General features: G+C 31.0%; 1 protein-coding gene across 2 annotated transcripts in view; it reads right to left on the bottom strand.

The window, feature by feature from the left end:
• LOC106458099 (flocculation protein FLO11-like) overlaps positions 1-19,477 on the bottom strand; it is a 49,317-nt gene that overhangs the window by 21,688 nt on the left and 8,152 nt on the right. The window contains exon 2 of one of the 2 annotated variants that reach the window (XM_022384236.1): positions 3,643-3,984. The exons of the other annotated variant lie outside the window; for it this stretch is intronic. Coding sequence (XP_022239944.1) covers positions 3,977-3,984 — 8 coding nt within the window. The 3' untranslated portion in view covers positions 3,643-3,976. Of the gene's footprint in view, positions 1-3,642; positions 3,985-19,477 lie in introns of those variants that run through there. 2 annotated transcript variants of the gene reach the window in all.

Raw genomic sequence — 19,477 nt, 5'->3', positions numbered from 1 at the left:
CTAAAACACCGCTTTAAATAAACATTCGTGTCTTTTAAAGTAATTATTTCTACGAATGAGTGTAAATGAAATTTAATATTATGTGTACTGATTTCTTTTACTCCTTCACTTCATACATAATATAAAGGTTGGTTCCCTAAAGACACTGACTGTATAGTGTACACAACATTGGGTATCAATATTTTAGTCATCTAGTATTCATCTGTTATTGGTTGGTAATTCCTATTTCACCGTGTACTTAAGCTTTTTAAAGCAACACCAGATAATTGTAAGAAAGCTAACTTCAAGAGCTAATAACAACATCGTTTACACTAGAATTATGATGGGTTTTTTTTTTAGCTTACGTAAGATATAGTGGAAACAAATTGACTTTTTAATACCCCTAAGACCTTATTGTGTATTCTACAAAAGGTTTGGGTGAAATATACCAAGCCGTTTTTGTTGTAGACTGGCAAGTGAATAATAATAAGAAAAGGAATTACATACGTGCCGTTTTGAGAGGATTTTCTTTTCCTTGTAGGTCTAACATGCGTGCTTCTTTTGTGCATTTTTATATGTGTACAGCCTTAGCAGTCAATGGTAAAGGTTTTAAATTGTTGTTTGTAATGAATCTTTACTATTTAAGGTGCTTTTTTTGCCCGAACATTTTAATAGGGTTTTGTGTAATTCATTGCGATCCCTATTACGAACCACTATCGTGGTTCATAACAGTACTGGGTCAAGCACAAAAAAAACGAATAAACACAGATGCTAAAACGTCCCACTCAAGAAACAGGGCAGGACAGTCCACTATAGATGTCAGCCTTGCAAGTATAAAGAAAAACATAATGGTGAAAGGTTTCCAAAGATGATTGTAACGTTTTACTTAAACCTAGAAGTAAAGATTTACGAAAGACTTAGAAAAGTCTTCGGTTCGTCAACAAATATTTACACTGCAATAGGAATTATAGAAATAAGTGTCGAATTAGCACTTCTTTAACCACACAGAGATATCACATAGTGATCGGCATAAAACCCACTAAGGTCGTTTGGGTAATACTGAAATGATGGAGAAGGGCACGTTAACAAACTTACGGACAAGTGATAATTGTCAATAGGCCTTAGTTTTGATATTTGAGACCGGCCTATTGGGAAATTTCCGGGTAATCCCTTATGGTGGGGCCCCTCCCTTCTAGAGTGTGACAAATTATACCTAAATTATAGTTTTCCTCGCAACTTTAAAGTTTCTCACCGAATTGAAATACAATTTTACTACACAGCGAGCAGAAATAACTAAGTTTAATGTACCTGAATTTTATCCCGGTTCCCATTGAAATACACAGTACATTAACAAGATAAAGACCGCCGCCTGATAAATGTTACCTTTAGTTTTTCTTACTCAACACGGCAGTAATTATGAAAAGATTTAATTCATTCAATGAGATCGATCATTCGTTACCTCAGTCTTTACAAGATCTTTTGATATCACCGAAAACTGAATCAACCTCGTCGAAATACATTTCTTTAATATATATATATATATAATAAATGCATACAAGAAATGACAATATATATTCTTCCTAGCTACACAGTTAAAAACCATAAGCTTATCTCAAAACGCGCATCGTAAAGATGTAATTTCACACTTATAATTACATATGAAAAAGAATGAGGTCAAATGCATGCGAATGAGAACACGCCTGATATCCAACCCAGTGTCTGCACAAAAGCACATATACATGTGCACACACAGACAAACACACACCAAACACTTATACACGTGAAGAAATTGACACTTTGACTTCCACCGTTTTTCGTTTTGTTTTTGAGAACTACTTTAATTTCGGAATATACATACACACACATTTCTTTGTGTGTTTGAGCTCACTATAAAGTAACACGATCGTCAGAATGAATCTTAAAAGCACAAATAGTTTTCTCGGGAATGAATAACTATAGTTATAGAATCTTACGTAAACATCTTGTACCGTTATAGTATGTATCACATATCCCTACATTTAACTCTGCGGGGGGAATATCCGGGAAATACACAGAATCTGTTTGCTACAGTCCTTTCTGTATCAAATAAGTTAAACGTACGTGCGTTAAGTGGGTTGTCACGTGAATAAAAATAACAATACCTTCACTTGTAATTTTTAATTTAACCTTACTTGCTAAAGAAAATGATCTCAGCATAGAAGCCGAAACGTCGTCTCATTTTTTATTTTTTTCAACGGTCAGTCGTAGTCTGTTAAAATTCTGAAACTTACTACTACTATGTCTAATCTGCCTAAAGTTGGTCTAACACAACATAACATTACTTGCTCAACGTTTATACCACTCCACTAACAACACTGTAATTCCCATGTATAAATATCAAATTGTAAGCATTATACATTAAACGAATTAACGGAAGACAGTATATGTAAAAAGACTAGTTTCGCTAACAACGTTCAATTTATATTTTTGAATTTTAGGACAAAGCCTAAAATCCTTACGTGAATTATCCAATTATATTACGAAACAAAATATTGATAATATTCTTAAGCTTTTCTGTTATTCGACATTAATAAGTATCTCAATCACTACTGCTGAAATAAAAACAGTTATAATCTACAGACTATGTCTTGTGGTTACGAACGAAAACTTATTGATATGATCACAGCCGGAAAATATGTATTAAACACGAGAGTACCCAAGTAATAATTCAATGTACGTTGTAATATGTACGTAATTTAATTTTTTGGTGTATTATTATGTACTTCTTGTAAGTTAGCTATATAGAATTTGGTTCATTATTTAATGAGTTATTTTAATGGTTCTAAGCTATATAGTTAACTAACTTCTGATCATAACCAGAAACATCAATGCTTTTCATTGTGTAAGTAATCATTTTGCTACATTGTGCGGTAAGACCTACGGTATGGTTTCTCTTTGTATTGTGTGTGTGTGTTGAATCATAAAACCTACGACAAGTATTAAACTTCTTTTTTTATATATCCCCTCACAGATGTATCTGCCTTACCTACACATTTAATGCACCTCTTGGGAATCCTTAAGTTTTTTAGTAGTTGTTATATGTTGTGTAGAACATATGGCTGTCATCTCCATACCGCAATATCTTCAGTAGGGCAACGTGCTTTCACAGAAGTTTTGGGATAAGTTTAAGGGGTTTCTTCGATATTTACTGTTTTACTTCTGCACTTGTAATATCAGTTTAGAAATGATAAGCTTACGAAAAAGAAAAAAAACGGGATAAACTGCTTTCACTTGTACAAAAGGTTTTTGGTGTGTTTTTTTAATCCCAGAAAAATCAAAGCCCAAAGAGTTTATGCTCTGCATGCTTATCAATACTGGATGCATGTAGTGTGCTCTACATGTACGTCTACCAAGACAAAATTACTTAGATGGTGCAAGAGACCAAAGAAATCTCACTCAAGCTACTTGAATGCTACTAAAATGATAGAATATGACGTCATAAAACAATGGTTTGTATCATGAAATCGTACACAATCTGTTTTATTCGTTTTGAACTTAAAAATAACAACATTATTGTATAATTATCAATAAATGAAATAATGTTCCACACTGGTACTAAATACTTCTGCTCCTGTGAAGGAGTTAAAATGACACCCACAAACACATAGTGTTTGCTTATTACAAGCTACTAAGGCTATTTGCTGCCATCCCAGATTTTGAACTGTCCACCATAAAAATTCAAACAGCCACCAACACTCATCACCAACTCTTTGCTACTCTTTACCAACAAATAGTAGGATTGATCATCACATTATAATGCCCTTACAGCTAAAAAGGCAAGCAGGTTCAGTTCAGTACAGGTTTCAATCCTGCCACCTATCTTAACAATCAGGCCCAAACACACTGACATTTCTGCTCCTGATGATCACCTGACAATAAAAATGTCCCATGTTATCCTCATCCACACTTTCAAATTGATGATTAATTCATTCTGAGCCTCCAGTTTGATTGTTCTTGTTTAAGTAACTGAATAAAAGAAGAAAACTGAGTAAGCAGTAGAATATTAGTAGCCAAAATCTTAAGATGTTATTTATCTTAATTTTCTTATAATATTATTAATATTCTGTCCAGAAGTTTGTTGTGCATTGATCATTTTGACAATAAAGTTAGAAAAAAAAGACTATGTACCAACAAGGGCTGGTAAAATAGTTCTTGTACTACTAGCACTGATAAAGCCACAATGGAGAAACATTGGCAGAAAGTTTTATTATTATTATCATTTGAAGAGTAAAGGTCAAAATCCCTCCAGTATGCACTACAAATTCTGAAATGCAATGATCATGTTCACATTTTACTCAGTAACATATTTAACCAGATTTTACTTGAATTGCAATATTCCTGACTAAAGAGTAATATAAAATATCTAATTTCTAACCCAAAACTTGAATTTATTCTTTATCTGTTAGGAAATTAATCCTGATGGATATCTTTATAACAATCCATTCTAAAATAATTATGATAAGAGTTATAATTTAAAAGTGATTTTATAATAATGCAGGGAATAGTTGTTGGAGAAAATAGAAACACATACAGACTAATGATGGGAAGTAAAGAAAGTGTCACTTTTTATGTGAAACATGCACCATATAAATAATTAATAAGATTATAATCTTAAATGCACCTATATGAAATGACACTGCTTTTGAAAGTAAAATCTATAAGGAAAGCAACAAAAAGAATATATATGGGGTAGTTCTTCCTTTTTATATAATAATATCCAAGCGTACTACTCCTATCCAGTAAAGGTAATTAACATAGAAACATGTCGAACAATTTAATACAATGTAAAATTAACAAAAACATGTACCTTGAGTAGCAAATATTAGAATATACTATTTATAGACCCATAAACAACAAATTGGAAGTATTCCTATAGCCAAAACAGAGATGAAAGTTAACTAATTATCATGTATGCTGTACAAATAACCACCAGATCCTAGTATTTACATGTGTTTTTTCTAGACAAATGAAGGATATTTACATAGAATTAAGACAGGTTTGAAAAATAAAAGTATAACAATCATTCAAAACTTAAAAACAAACTGCCATTAGCAAACCCAGCTTTCTTAAGCTAATATATAAAATCTAACTCTTCAAGCCTTCGAGAACTTCTAATAACAGGTTTTACTATTGCAAACCTTATACATTACTTAACTTAATATTAAAATTCACAAAACATCAATTATGTATGCATTTTTTCCTACAAAGAACATATTAAAATAAATAGGCTCAGTAAATTCTGGTATTTTTTATTTCTTGTCTATTCAAATGTAAATTTCAATGCCATTTACTTTCATATTTATGTCACCTAACAACATAGTCAAATATAGGTTATGTAATGCATATATATGTGTGTGTCTTAAACAGGTTTACCTACAAGCAGTGTAGTAGCGACACTAAGACGTTTATCCAAATTCCAATCAGCTCATTTCATGTTGCTGAGAGATTCAAATACTGTTTTACAATTCAATTCTCTATAACTTGCATAAAAATCCCAGACCTTCTAGGAATATGTCCCATATATTAAAAAAGTATTTTCTTAAGGTTTATATTTTGATGGCACTAAATAATATTTCAAAATGACAAATGAGAAATATGCTAATTTATGAGATAAACAAGTTGTCTAGAGATATAATAGCTTCATGTAATTTTCTAAATATAAAAGGGGAAGCTGGGAAGGGGACCTCTTAAATTTACAGCAATTGACTTTGAATACTATATACTATATATGTGTGTGTGTATATATATATATATATATATATAGAGAGAGAGAGAGAGAGAGAGGTAATTAGAAAACAGTTTTTGTTCAACATATAAATTTAACAACAACAACAAAAAAGTACCAGGACAACAACTTTTTGTTGGATTGAGTAGGGATGATAATCTACTTATTATCATCTTATACTGACTCTATGGTGGTGCTGTACAAATACTCAAAGATGAATGTAATTCAAAAATTCACTCAATCATGCAAGTTATGATCTTTTTACCAAATATAAATTTAAAATGCCTCTAAAATATTTATCTGTATAGCTTGTTGTTATTCCTGTATAAATAATTTACCCACTTAATTTCAACTGACTGTGTTCTATACAAATGAAAAACAAATTGTCATATTGTGCATTTATGACATAAAACTGATATGTATGTTTTAAGTTATAAGACATTAACTCATCAATTAACCAGTTTTCATGCCTAGAATAACATTAGGAGCACTGGAGAATAAAGACAATTAAAAGCTAAACTCTTTGAATTTTTGTTTTATTTAAAACAGTTTTGAGAATATATATTAGTATTTGAAGCCTAATGAAACATTCAGTACAACTGAATTGATTCAAAACTTGTAACTGAGATATACAGGTTTCAGGTAATTCCACCTATCATTAGTAACCCTGAACAATGCCAAATTAAAATAACAAAACTAGACTTCTTATAGTGGTGAAGTATACATTGTATGTGTGATGTTTTTGGTTGTGAACCTACAATTATACAGGATTTTAAAAATATGTAGTATTGAAACTACTAATTTATTTTTCCATATTATTCAGCAGACAAGACATTTGTCTGACCTGTTGTTATAGTATAGAGTAGTTAGTAAACAGTAGGCCTACACCTATTCTACAGTATCAAGCAGATACACAAGATAGTCAGTTAATAACTGCTAATCATTAACTTTTATGACATTAATGTTTGAGAAGACAGTAAAATGGAACAACAGTGTTAGGCCCAATAACTATTAAGCAAAATGCCTAACTTCACTGTCTTCAAAAAAGATAAGGATTTGGCTTACTTGATTAAGCTTTTATAACTTTTGTTCTCAATAACAGAGTTCAAAAAAACATTAATTTTCTTCTTAATTTCTTATAAATATTTTAATTAGTTTTGAGGTTGCAGGTTGTTGATTCTGAATTTGCACTTGTTTGCTCTGTTACTATAGTATTAAGCTGCAATCAACAGTCTTAACCTCACTGCCTTAATTTATGTTTAACACCTGCCATACAAGCCAGCCAGCCCAGCATCTTGATGTGGATCCAAAAACACAAGTCATTCCAGAAAGGTTTGGGTTGTTTTGATTAGACAGGAAGACATTTTGCACTATTTTCGAGGTCTAGGTCACTGGACCAGACCTGAGACCATGAGGGCCAACATGGAGAAGTTAACTTGTAAATGATGTAGCAATGAAACATGCTGGAAATGTTCTAGATGTAGTTGTTAATGTGATGGTTTAAAAGTAGCAATTAAGCTAAACTGTGGGTCCAAGTAAGGTGAGGGAAGAAACTATTCAAAAATATCCCAATCGATTTGACATACCAGCTGAATCGGAGATCCATCAATTGATTACTGCATGGACAGCAAAACAAAAAAAACAGTCACAATAGTATCATTAACTTCAAAAATGAGCATTGAAATCATATTAAAAAAATCATTAGTTTTAAATATTTTGTAAAACTAACGGCACGGTAAAGCCCAAAGATGCAGTGTTGAAGTTGAAGCAGATGCATTACAACATTATTTCCCTAGCAATTCTCAAATTAAAAATGCCATTTCTGCAATGAAGAGTAAATATAATAGTATAATGCCCAGTATGGTACCACCATAATATAATCTATACAGATTTCATCATGTGATATTTTCATTAATATTTAGTTGTTTTTTTATTTTAGAAGTTGTATCAAGCTTCATTCATTGAAATCTATCAAAAATAACTCTAAATCAGTTTTCTGGCCCCTTGGACTATACAATGATCTAGACATGCAGACTATCAGTTTTAAACCTTCAATCCACAAGCTCCAAATTTTAAATGAAATTACTTGTGCATGTAATATGTGTAACTTAAAAATAAAAAGTGCACAAAACAGCAAGAGCCAACAACATCTTACACATAAAACCCCATTTATCATCTGAAGCCATCTGAAGGAAGTTTGGGGCTCCTAGTAAAAGTGGCCAATACAAAAGTTACAACAGATCACTAGAGTGATAAACAAAACTTATCAAGTTGGAATTCCAGGCCCTCTACAATGGTCACACACCTATATAGATATAAGCAGCTTAATGACACTCAAGGTTTCTTGATAAGTATGTTAGGTTTACAACAGATGATCAGTAACTAGCTTATTCATCCATCTTTCCAGATATTAGGTAGAACTGGATACTAGTATTCGGCAACCGATAAGCTGAAATTTTCATATTGTTTTCCAAGAACAGTATAACCTAAAACCTACTATAGGACTTAAGAACTTGAAAGTTAGAAATAAAGAAATTACTAACACAGAGAAGATCTATTAATTAATAACTATACGAATGTAAAATAGTAACAACAGTAAGGTGTTTTGTTTTTATTTTTGTAAATATTATAAAAAGTAACAAGCTCCATTGTAAATGACACATTTTGTGTTTGTGCACATTGATCCATTCAATTTTGATATTTTTCAAAAAAGCATATAATTTCTTTTTTATGTCACAAACAAATTTAACTGATCCAATTTAGTATGTTAAGTAAAAATTATGATTTTCAAAGCAATCTATAATCTTTTATCAGTTTAGCTATCTATTTTAATCAGTCTTTTACTAATTTATTCACCATCAGCAACCCCAGTTTCTTGAAGAAATTTAAGCCATCTTAAGTTTTTATAAGATACTGTTTTGTTATTAATACATATTTATCAAATGAACTGCCAATTGCATTTTTGGTGATTCTTGGTATTTTCGTTTTGCATCTTTGTAAAATTACACTCACATCAATAAATCATATTAAGCTTATTACTTCATTGAAGGACTACACTAATAATCACTTTCATTAGGATTTCTCACTAACGAGGCAGATGTTCTCCTTAAAAACCTAGAGTTAGAGATTGTGATTTATGAACAATAAATGCTCTGCATTTTTGTAGAAGCAACTGATCTCTCTTTATCATCACTATGTACACAGTACTGCTGATATGGGCTAATAGGAAACTTCATGTTAACTGAGATGGTATTGGAATTGTGTCTTTGTTCACTTCCCATCACAATAATGGACTACCTTATTTATCTAAATATGGTAGATATAAATAGAAATTAATTTCACTGGTGATAGCAAATGCTACCCAATATCATTAGAGCCATAGTTGTTTATACATATTTCATTAAAGCAGTCCCAGAATAAGGTATGCATCTCTCAACATAAACATATAAACAAGTAGTGATATTAATGGTGATGAGTCTTCTCTCAAATTTCCACTGTCTCATCTTCAACCACTTTTGGTTTTAAAATTGATTGTGTCACACTGTTTCTCTGTTTGGTTCTGTTGCTCTTTGAAAAATGCTACTTTATGTGTAGATCCAACAAAGTAGCTAAGAAAATATCTGGATTGCTTTGCATTCCAGCAAATCTAGTTTGAAGTCCTGCTCTCAAAGATGCTTTAACTGTTTCCAGCCCAGAATGGCTTGTTATCCTTTGAAAGCTAATAATGAAGAATAGGTATAGTTGGGATAAGTTCCGAAATTCTCGAGTCTGTGAAAATAATGTTTTTTAGCCATGTTTTCATATCCTTTTAGCAATTTTAAACATGCCTCCAAAACAGACCATTAATTATTATTGAGGTTTGGTGATGTTTTGTATGTATATTTTGTAAGTTTCTTTCCAGCATATTGAAATCAATTTGTATATTAGAACCTTTCACAATAATTGTTTCATTATTCCTATTAGGAAGTGAATATTTTTGTTTTTAGTTTTCAATATATTCATCAGACCTTCAAATATTTTCCTCTTTGCATCAACTGTATGACTTCCAGGAAAATGTTAGACATACATTAAAGGCAGCAGGTTGTAAATCCGTATGTTTTGTGATCTAGTGTCCTGTGAAATTAATGAAACTTGTTTATTGTTTGATATTTTATGTTAGAGAAATGACACTGACATTCATAGACAAGTGAATGTATTTAAGTGTAAGATGCAATCCGTGGAAAGCCTGTGATTACACTACCAGGCAACTGGTTTGTACACACAAGCCAGCATAAACAAGATTATAAAAGCTCAACTGTGTCATGTAATGACTGCTACACAACCTGGCTATTAGGAATCACCAGTCGAATACTTATGGATTCAATATGGAATCCAGAACAACAAATGGATCAATTAACAGTAACAGACTTCATGAGTCAGACTTAAGTTAATAAGATATGATTCAACTCCACATTTGATTGCACAGCTCATCTGGACCTTTGTCACAATCTTCAGAGTTAGTTATGGGTGCTTGTATTCTTCACAACTGAATCTAGATTTTTTTTTTTAATCAATAATGATGGGTTTGTGTCTGGAAGATCAGAGGCAAAAATTGTTGTGCAAGAATCATATATTAGAATGCATTCCATTATGGTTTATAGAGACATCAGAATGACCACGAACAGATTCTATTGTACTTAACAGAGCTGAACTTAATTCAAGTAAAAATAGTAACTAAATAATTTTTGTTGAACTAAATAAACAGTATTGTGTTATTAATCCTTACATTAATTCTGATTTGAGAATGACTCGTATAAAATTGATTAAAGTTACACTTCAGTAACTTTATCTATTTCAAACCGTAACAGTTGTTGTTTGCACAATTTGATAACACGAACAGCATCTCAACCACTACTGTTATATCCCAGCCAGCCTGATTAGCTTTGATGTTGTAGCAAAAGGCCTTCTCAGCACTGAATATAGAAGATATAGCGTAGTTTATCTATTATTATTATTACATATTACTTCTATATTTTCACTCACAAGTTCTTAGAATTACTTTTCAGCAATATTCTTCCATGGCATTTGATTAACTTGTATTGCTTTGAGTAACAATCAAACCCCAGGCTTGATTTTGATTGACAGACTACCTTAAACAACAAATTACAGAGACCATGTATTAGCCAGCATGAAGTCCTTTTCTAAACCATATAGAACACTCCTTGATGCAGGAACATTAACATAAAGTCAGAGAACTTTACAATGCAATGATTGAGAAAAAATAGAAGATTTCAAGAGTAACATCTGATCAATTGACCAGTCTATTTCACCAATTGTGACTGAACAATTTCATACAGTTACTCTCGTTACCTCTTTCATCTTGAAGGTACTTATGTTCCACGAGGTACCACAAACAGCGCAATCATGTCAATAAAATTATTCAAATAGTGCTTCTAAAATATACGTTGTTATCAAGTCTATTACTCATTTTGCTAAAGAATAATAATAAAATCTTGCTCTTATAATTTTCAGTTCCTGCAGTAAATTTTTTTTTCGTATTTCTTAGTGAAGTGTGAAGAAAAAGAAACTTTCAACGAAAAAATACAAGCACAAAGTTAACAATGACTACGACTAATTTTCACACTGGTTAAACTGTTGATTAGGCTAGAAAGGTTGTGAGGAGAAGAAAGAATACAGAAGCAATTTCCATTTCCTGGAAAATCTGATGCTACCTATTAAAAGTTTTACAGAGCTAGTTTTAGATACTCTTCTAAACTTCCTCATAACAAAGTATTTACCCTTTTTCCTTTGGCCATTACTATGGTTCTGAAAAGGGTTCTAGCATGCTTAAAAGTCTGTTTAAACTCTCAGATGAAACACAATTTAATGTTTCTAAAACATAATTTAAATATATATATAAAAATTGATTGAATAAGAAAATATACAGTTACAGCTCTCAGATGTTGCCCTATTTATTTACTCAGTGTACATGTAATACTTGATGACTAAATTCTCTATTCTTTCGGACTTACTTCTTATACTAAATAGAACTTAAAACTTTCTGTAGAGCACAATCAACTCATCAACCTTAAGTCCTACTCACAGTTTGACAACTTTAATGCATATATTATATAAAAGAGAGAGAGAGAATATTGGATGAATGGATATATAATTAAGTATAAAGAACTAACAAAATTCCCTAGGTGATACAAACCAAGAGAAAGAAGTACACAGAAAAGATAACAGAAGACTTTACCTTATTTACTGTAAATTATCTGTCACAGTGAACACTTTTAACTAATTTATTTAAATATCATGCTAAGATGCAAAGCAACTATGTCAGTAATTACCTTTCAAAATGAGATTTTCTGCCAGTGACAGCTCATCCTTCCAGGATGAATATATTATGAGTGTAATATTTAGAATGCCTACTGTCATTTAACACACAAAGCATCAATGACAAAAAATTAGCTTCTGAATAATTAACTTTTGTACCCTCTGGTGAAGTTCAAAAATGACTTGAAATTCCTTCACCTAAAATTCAAGAAAAGACAACTTGGAAACTCAGAACTACATTACTTTAACACAAAAGTTACCTGAAACCTGAATTTAATTACAAATTCAGAGCTTTGTAATTGGCCTAGCACATATTTCACATTCAGTATTAAATGTATTTTTTATATTACAATGAAAGTAAAATTACATGTACTTTTTCTAATTGCAAATGATTAAAAAAAAGTGAAACATTACCAGATCTCAAATAAGATTTTTCCATGTATATTGTATGCATTTAAATGTTTTTTTATTTGTTTTTTTTATATATCAAAAAACAGTGTTTACCCAGTCTATTTTAACAGTTTTATTGTTCAAATTCCATGAAATAACAGTGTTCCTTGAAGTAACAGTGTGCATACATGACATTTTACAATAGTTTAGGTTGCTTCAGGGTTACCACTTGGAAGGAAGCTAACAGGGGTGTCCCCTAAAGCTAGGGAGAGGGCCCCAAGTGGCAGTTCCTGTAAAACTTTTTTAAATTAGGCTGGATTAACACACATGCACAAGTTAAACTATATTATTGGGACACCCAGCTGAATTGCAAGACCCATGAAAAGTAAGCCTCTCTGACCCACCTCAAGCTTTTTATGAAATGATGCTCCTAGGCTGCTTCAATTCTCTGTGAAAATGTTACCTCAATGACCATCTGTAACTTAGCTCTTATTTTTCTTATGAGATACTCTTATCTTCAGATGCCTTAATGCTTAGTGCACTATTCAAGCATTCAACTTGCAAGAATCCAAAGGGGTCATTGGGCCATTTGAAACTATGTTGTTTTAAGCAGCTTTTATATGTACATTTTAAGATTTAAGCTATTAGATGAACTACCCATATAAAACAGAGAACAAGGGATAACACAGAGAAAATTTTAGGGCATTTTTTTTTTTTTACCGATTCCATAATGCATAGCTATAGGTAAAGAAATCACAGAGTCTTAAAGTAGAAGTAAATGTAATGCTACATACTAAATGTTTCTATTTACATCAATAACTTCTCTGTGTACAATTTTAAAGAAATATACCAACCTATGATGTTAGTATATGGTGAACAGAGTAAATATTTATTGGCCTAGACATGCATGAAAATTTGCAAACAATTTAATGAATTAAATAAAGTGAATAGTTATTTGTAATGATTCAATTTTTCCTTACTATTAAACAAAAAAATATTCTTTGCTTTATTAGCCAAATCCTTCAACTAACTTTCAAAAATAGGAAGTCCTGGACTTCCAGGGCATCAAACTTGAAAGTTCCATTTAAAAACTTGGTCTCAAAACACTGCACTGTATGCTAAATGGCATTGTAACTGTACAATGTTGTTGCACTGCATGTTTCAAACCAGGTTAATTGGACTGGATATTTATTTACTGCTTGTCTTATCTGTGTTTGTGCAATGTTGCTCAAGACACAATTAAATGTTTTATCAATGGTGCTGATGTACTCCAAATATTTTGAGGAGTAACAACAACAGCCAAACATGAGATGTCGTGCTAGACTAATGCATGGTAGATATTGACTAGCAGAGATTGTGATTTACACCTGTAAAAAGTGAAGTACAAGGATTCAAAAGGCAACTTAAATTTTAAGCCCATGTCAAAATTTTATTTAAAAAAACAGCAGACACAGCACATACCATCTCACTTAGCATCTGTTTGGGCAATAACAGTGTATGAAAAGAGATTCAGACTGAAACATTTAAGGTCACCAAGAAAGACACTTAGAGAATTCATGATATGGAGAACAATGGGCCAACATGAAACCAGTTAAACACAACAAGCCATTTTAGAATGGCTACAAATCTTACAAAATATGGTTGACAAGAGTTGGACTTGCTTCCATTGTCAATCACTTAGTGACACCATGGACTAAGTCAAACAGACAAATCTCAGTTTCCAACTAAGTTAATAATTCAGAGCAGCAACTGAGTAAAAACTTAGGTCACAAATAAATGCAAAAAGATTTCTTAAGATTGGCCTATATGCCTTATGACTAACTAGCAGAAACACCACCCTACGAGCGGCTGTTCGTGTAGGATCTTGACAAGCAATTTGATGTGCTTCTATATTTCTGGTTTGTTCATGGCTTCTTCTTACTACATCTTGTCTTATACCTTGATGAGCAAGCTTATTTCTTTTTTTCTGTAACTTGCATCTTGACGATTCATTTTCTGTCTCAAAATTTCAGACTTTCTCCTTGATAAGTCACTTTTCTGTTTGACATTGTGATTTTTGATCGCTTTATACTTCCACTGAAGTGAAAAAATACTTGTGTAACTTACAAAGATAGAGTTACTACAAAATTTCTGCAAATTTGTATGCAACGAACTCCATATGAAGGACTTGCAATTCCTTCGGTCACAGAACAATTCAATTCATAGCATTCGCTTGGATTCTCCAGCAGAAAAAGTCACTTTTCTTCTGAACTATCCACTAGGAAGGGTCACTTTTAAATTCTTCATTAAAATCACTTTATTACAATTTTAGAAGTTTTTATTAAAAAAATTAATTTTGTTGATAATAATAAATGTACAAAATTAATGAACATTATAAAAAGAAAAGAAGTGCCATTTCTCCAATAAGGTAGCAATTTAGGAAAAAACGTTATAAAATAAGGTCCTATTTTTTAATTTTAGTGAGGGTCTATTTTATAACATTTTTCATTTTGGTGCGATATGAAGCTGTTATTGACTTATTTCTTAAAAAAAGTGAACATGTGCACTAAATAAACATTTTCATAATAGACCCAATTGTAATGAAACTTTGTTGGGAACTCCTGCTTATGATGTTAAAAAATCATGCAAAGTTTCATCCAAATGAGATTTAAACTGTGGGGGATGTTTTGCTGACAGACAGACATTAGCCTCTTTTTTTTTTCAAAACATTCCTGTAATTGTCATTAACTAACAGGCTTATTTTTGGCTTGAAAAATAGTTTGTTCAAAACATCACAGTGGGTTAAAGAAATTCAACTACAAAATAATCTATCTTCTATAGGTCAAAAACATGTGGACAGATGTATTGCTTACAGACAAATCATATTTCAGTGTAGTCAGGTATGAGATGTGCAGGAATTTAGAGACTTGATGGGATCAGATCAGCCCCAATTCTATGGAGGGAAAAAATATGATGGTGTTGGCATATTTACCTTGGCAGGATTAAGTATTGATGGCCAGCTGATCTATAACTGACAGGCTAGACACAATGAATGGCACATACTACAGGAATAGTCTTACCATATGCATGTATGTGCAATTGGTAGGAATTATTTTCTAATGGATGATAAGGCACAACCACCACCATGCTTGCTTGGTTTTAACAACTTCCTGGAATGGTATAAATCAATTGGTAAAATGGACAAATAGTTGACAGTTGAACCTTAATTATAGTAATTTCAAGGTCAAAAATTAGTGGATTTTGATGACTGATTAATTCATCAGGTTCATTATTCAACTGAATTCACATGAGATTAATCTTCCCATTTTAATCTAGTTCTTATTGTCTAAATGCAATTTCAAACTACCGTTCATTTAATATGATGGCTATCCTTTGGTGGTCATCATTTGTGCATTTTGTGGAAAAAATTATTTTGGTGAAAACTTTTAACACAAATGTTTTTCAATTATAATCTGAACACATTCTACTTGGTGAATTGCTAATGTAAAAATGATTATGAAGTCACTATTTTGTTTATTTTAAAAATATCCAGTAATCTTTCATTGATCTTGTGTAAATCACAAAAACTGATAAGTAAATAATAACAATTTAGCATCAGTGATAATGGTAATAATTTATATTTGAAACATACCACAATAACAATTAGAAGCAATAAACTACCAGTTATCCAACTTTTTTAAGTACATTGAATAAAATAAATATAATAATATTCAGTAATTAAATATTTGAGTCACTTGAAAATTTTGCCATTGCCTACCACTCACTAAACCTAACTAAGCTTCTATGATGTCTTCTCATCACAGAAAACTTCTGTAGCTTTCAAAAATTTAACATGGAAAGACTTTCAGACATAAAAAGTACATTTAAAGAAACTGTTAAAAAACTTCCAACTGAATGTCTTTGGTTAAAGCTACAGGAACACCCACCAACTAGAAACCTTCCCAAGAAACCATAAACTACTTTTCAGGTCACTTTATTTGCTCTACTATAACGTGTAGTCTAATTCTTGCTCTAACTAATCATATTTAAACTTTCTTTATAGTTGTTTCCTAAGCTGTGTTTCAATAGTAAATGATCAAATGACTTGATGCACCTTCATAAAAGGGTGGCAAAAGCCTTTACAAAAACTAAGCAGAAAATAACAAGTGAAATGCTTGAAAATCAAGAAATGAATACTATATTCTCAAGGGGTGATAGTTTCTTAGCAAAAATAGATATTCATAATGATGAGGAGAAAAATTATAAACAAATCAACAAGTGTTTCATTTACATCCAAATCTCCTTGGAACTCTGCAGAAATGAAAATTTTAACATTTTTCTCGAAACTTATACAAATAGTTAAAAAATAAAATATTGATACTAAAATATTTTTGAGTTAAAAACTATTAAAATAAAGTTATAATTAGAATATAAAATTGACTTAATTTGTGGCTCAAAAAAATGGATAACATTGACGAATTTGAAAATCCATTTATAGTATATACAAGAATTTAAAATAATACAACAAACACTTAAAATTTAAGTTATTGTACAGTAATTATAGTTAATGTGTACTTAACCATTGTATATGCAATATATATTTATGTACAATTATCAGTGTATTCATATGTATTATAAATACTTAATACAGTTAAACTTACAAAAGCTAACATGATTCAAACTCGTGTAAATCTTGTAGATCATATTGTATACCATAAAAGTTTCTTATTTCTCAATACATTTTTTCATTTCAAAATTTGTTAGAATGGCAGCTTTTTACTTTACATAATTTCAAGTTAGTTCCATTCATTTATGTAAAATGGGTGAAACACATCTCTGATCACTTAAATACTTAAATGTCTGAACATTTCCGACAGCAAAAGTATAAAATTATGGGATCAGAGCCTTTTTACAAGGGCCAGTCAATTTACTACAAACACTATTTTGTCCTAGGCCTAATGAAAGCTATATTGCAATCACAGCCTAGTTACATATAAAGGATTACAGAGTATGTTTATATAACTATCCTATATTATGTAAAGTATAGTGTAGGAAAAAATGCATATGTTTTGGTTTTGTCATCTTAATAAAATGATTGATATTTGTAAATTTCAATACAATGTTAACTTTGTTACTGTCTATTAAAAATTGATTAGCACATTCACATTTGTAACGTATCACATGGTTAAAAGGCTGGGTAAAGAATACTGCTTCACAACTCACAAGCATTTGCCCCATGATCAGAGAATGGTAGGTTCAAAACATGCCTGTCATAATGTCCACCAGGACAAGTTTAGGAAAGTAAGAGGTGTGATTTACAAATATAACATGTACATAATGCAGTAAAAAGTAGGTTCATAATTTATTTACCACTAAAGAAAACAATGATTTTTACATCTTATTCAATATTAAATAATAGTTATGCAGTTATAAATATGACACAATGTAAAAAACAGTAAAGTTACACTACTTAACACTAAAGTAGCCCAAGATCTGACAGTGGGTGCTGCTCAGTAATAGCCTTTTTCCCCGGTAAGTAGTTCAAAATTAAAGACTGTGGCAGGTAGCGATAGTACCTTCTCACGATTCAAAAACAAAGAAATAAATATAATGTTCCTTCATTAAAAAAGGGTGAGCATGTTTGGTGGCAATGGGAATCAAACCCAAAACCCTCAAATCATGAGGCAAAACTAGGCCATGCCAGCCCAAAGTTGAACAAACTTGAATTAATCAGCAATAATAATGAGAAATCATAATGACAATATTTCAATAACTTGGATAGTTGGATTTATTGAAAACAGTAATTTCTATTAGTTGATTATTTCTGTGAAATTAACCCTCTGGATACAGGTAGGTCAAATTGTGTATTTCGCTACCTTTTTACATTTTACACAGTTAATATCTAATCAAATTAATTTATTAATCTTTATTAATAAACTTGACATAAACATAGTTAATAAATCAAATTCTAATATTACACAAGTTTTAATTCCCTAATTTTGAAAGGAAATATTTAAATAAGTTCTCAACCTACACATCTCTGTATCAAGAGACTTGTTTGCGTCACATTGCTAATTTTAGATATTCTTACTACACCCACATGATGTCTAAAGTTTAACAGAAACTACACATTTATAATATAGGTAACACTAATACATAATCTAAAAAATATAGCCTCCAATATTTATGCTTTATTGAAATATAAACCAGAAAGACAAACCCATATGCCACACCCTCCTATCATATACTGTATTTCAAAAAATATAAATAATTCTCTTTGACACTTGTTATTGAATTATTTATAACCAATGTAAAGAGAAGATTTCAATTTACCAACTTCCATAAGACTAGCTCGTTCTCAAAATAGCTTTTGAAATATTCTAATAATCATTGGTGCTATATTCGAGGTCACCTCAACAAAGTAGTGGAATTATCTTAATACACTTATAGCTTAGTTATAAAGCCAGTTAAACTATAATAGTTTTAGGTCGTATTTTTTTGCATGTTAATATTTTATATTCTTAAATGAATATTTCAAATAAATAATTTTCTTATGTATTACTGTCACCATTACAAAAAAGTAGGATTAAGTTTCATAGAGTACCAAGAGCACAGGAACAAGATGCTAGATGCAAGTACTAAATATCTTGTTTTATTTATGTATATTTTTTATTCATTATAACAATAACTAAAACTTATTAACTTAGATAAAATATAAATGAAAAAATAAAATAAAAATTTCTCAGCAAGGTATGGACGAGTTTTTCATGTATTATTTATTTCAACAACTTGTTTTACACAGGAGTCAATACAGACTCCCAAAACAGAGAGAAGTCACCTCTCCCTGCTGGAGAGGATTTTGAAAACAAGAAAACTTAACATTTCTGCACTAAACGCATTCACTGTAAAATCTCCATTTAATAAATGAAATTTTTTATTTATGGTTAATTATTTTCATTATGTGTGTGTGTGTGTATAATATATATATATATGTTGGTGTACTTTGGTGACAGATTTTCTTGTAGGCAGATTTTGTTAAACAAGACCGAT

This window comes from Limulus polyphemus, unplaced genomic scaffold (assembly GCF_000517525.1).
Source record: "Limulus polyphemus unplaced genomic scaffold, Limulus_polyphemus-2.1.2 Scaffold416, whole genome shotgun sequence".
Classification (NCBI taxonomy): Eukaryota; Metazoa; Arthropoda; class Merostomata; order Xiphosura; family Limulidae; genus Limulus; species Limulus polyphemus.
This window is presented reverse-complemented; position numbering and strand designations above follow the sequence as displayed.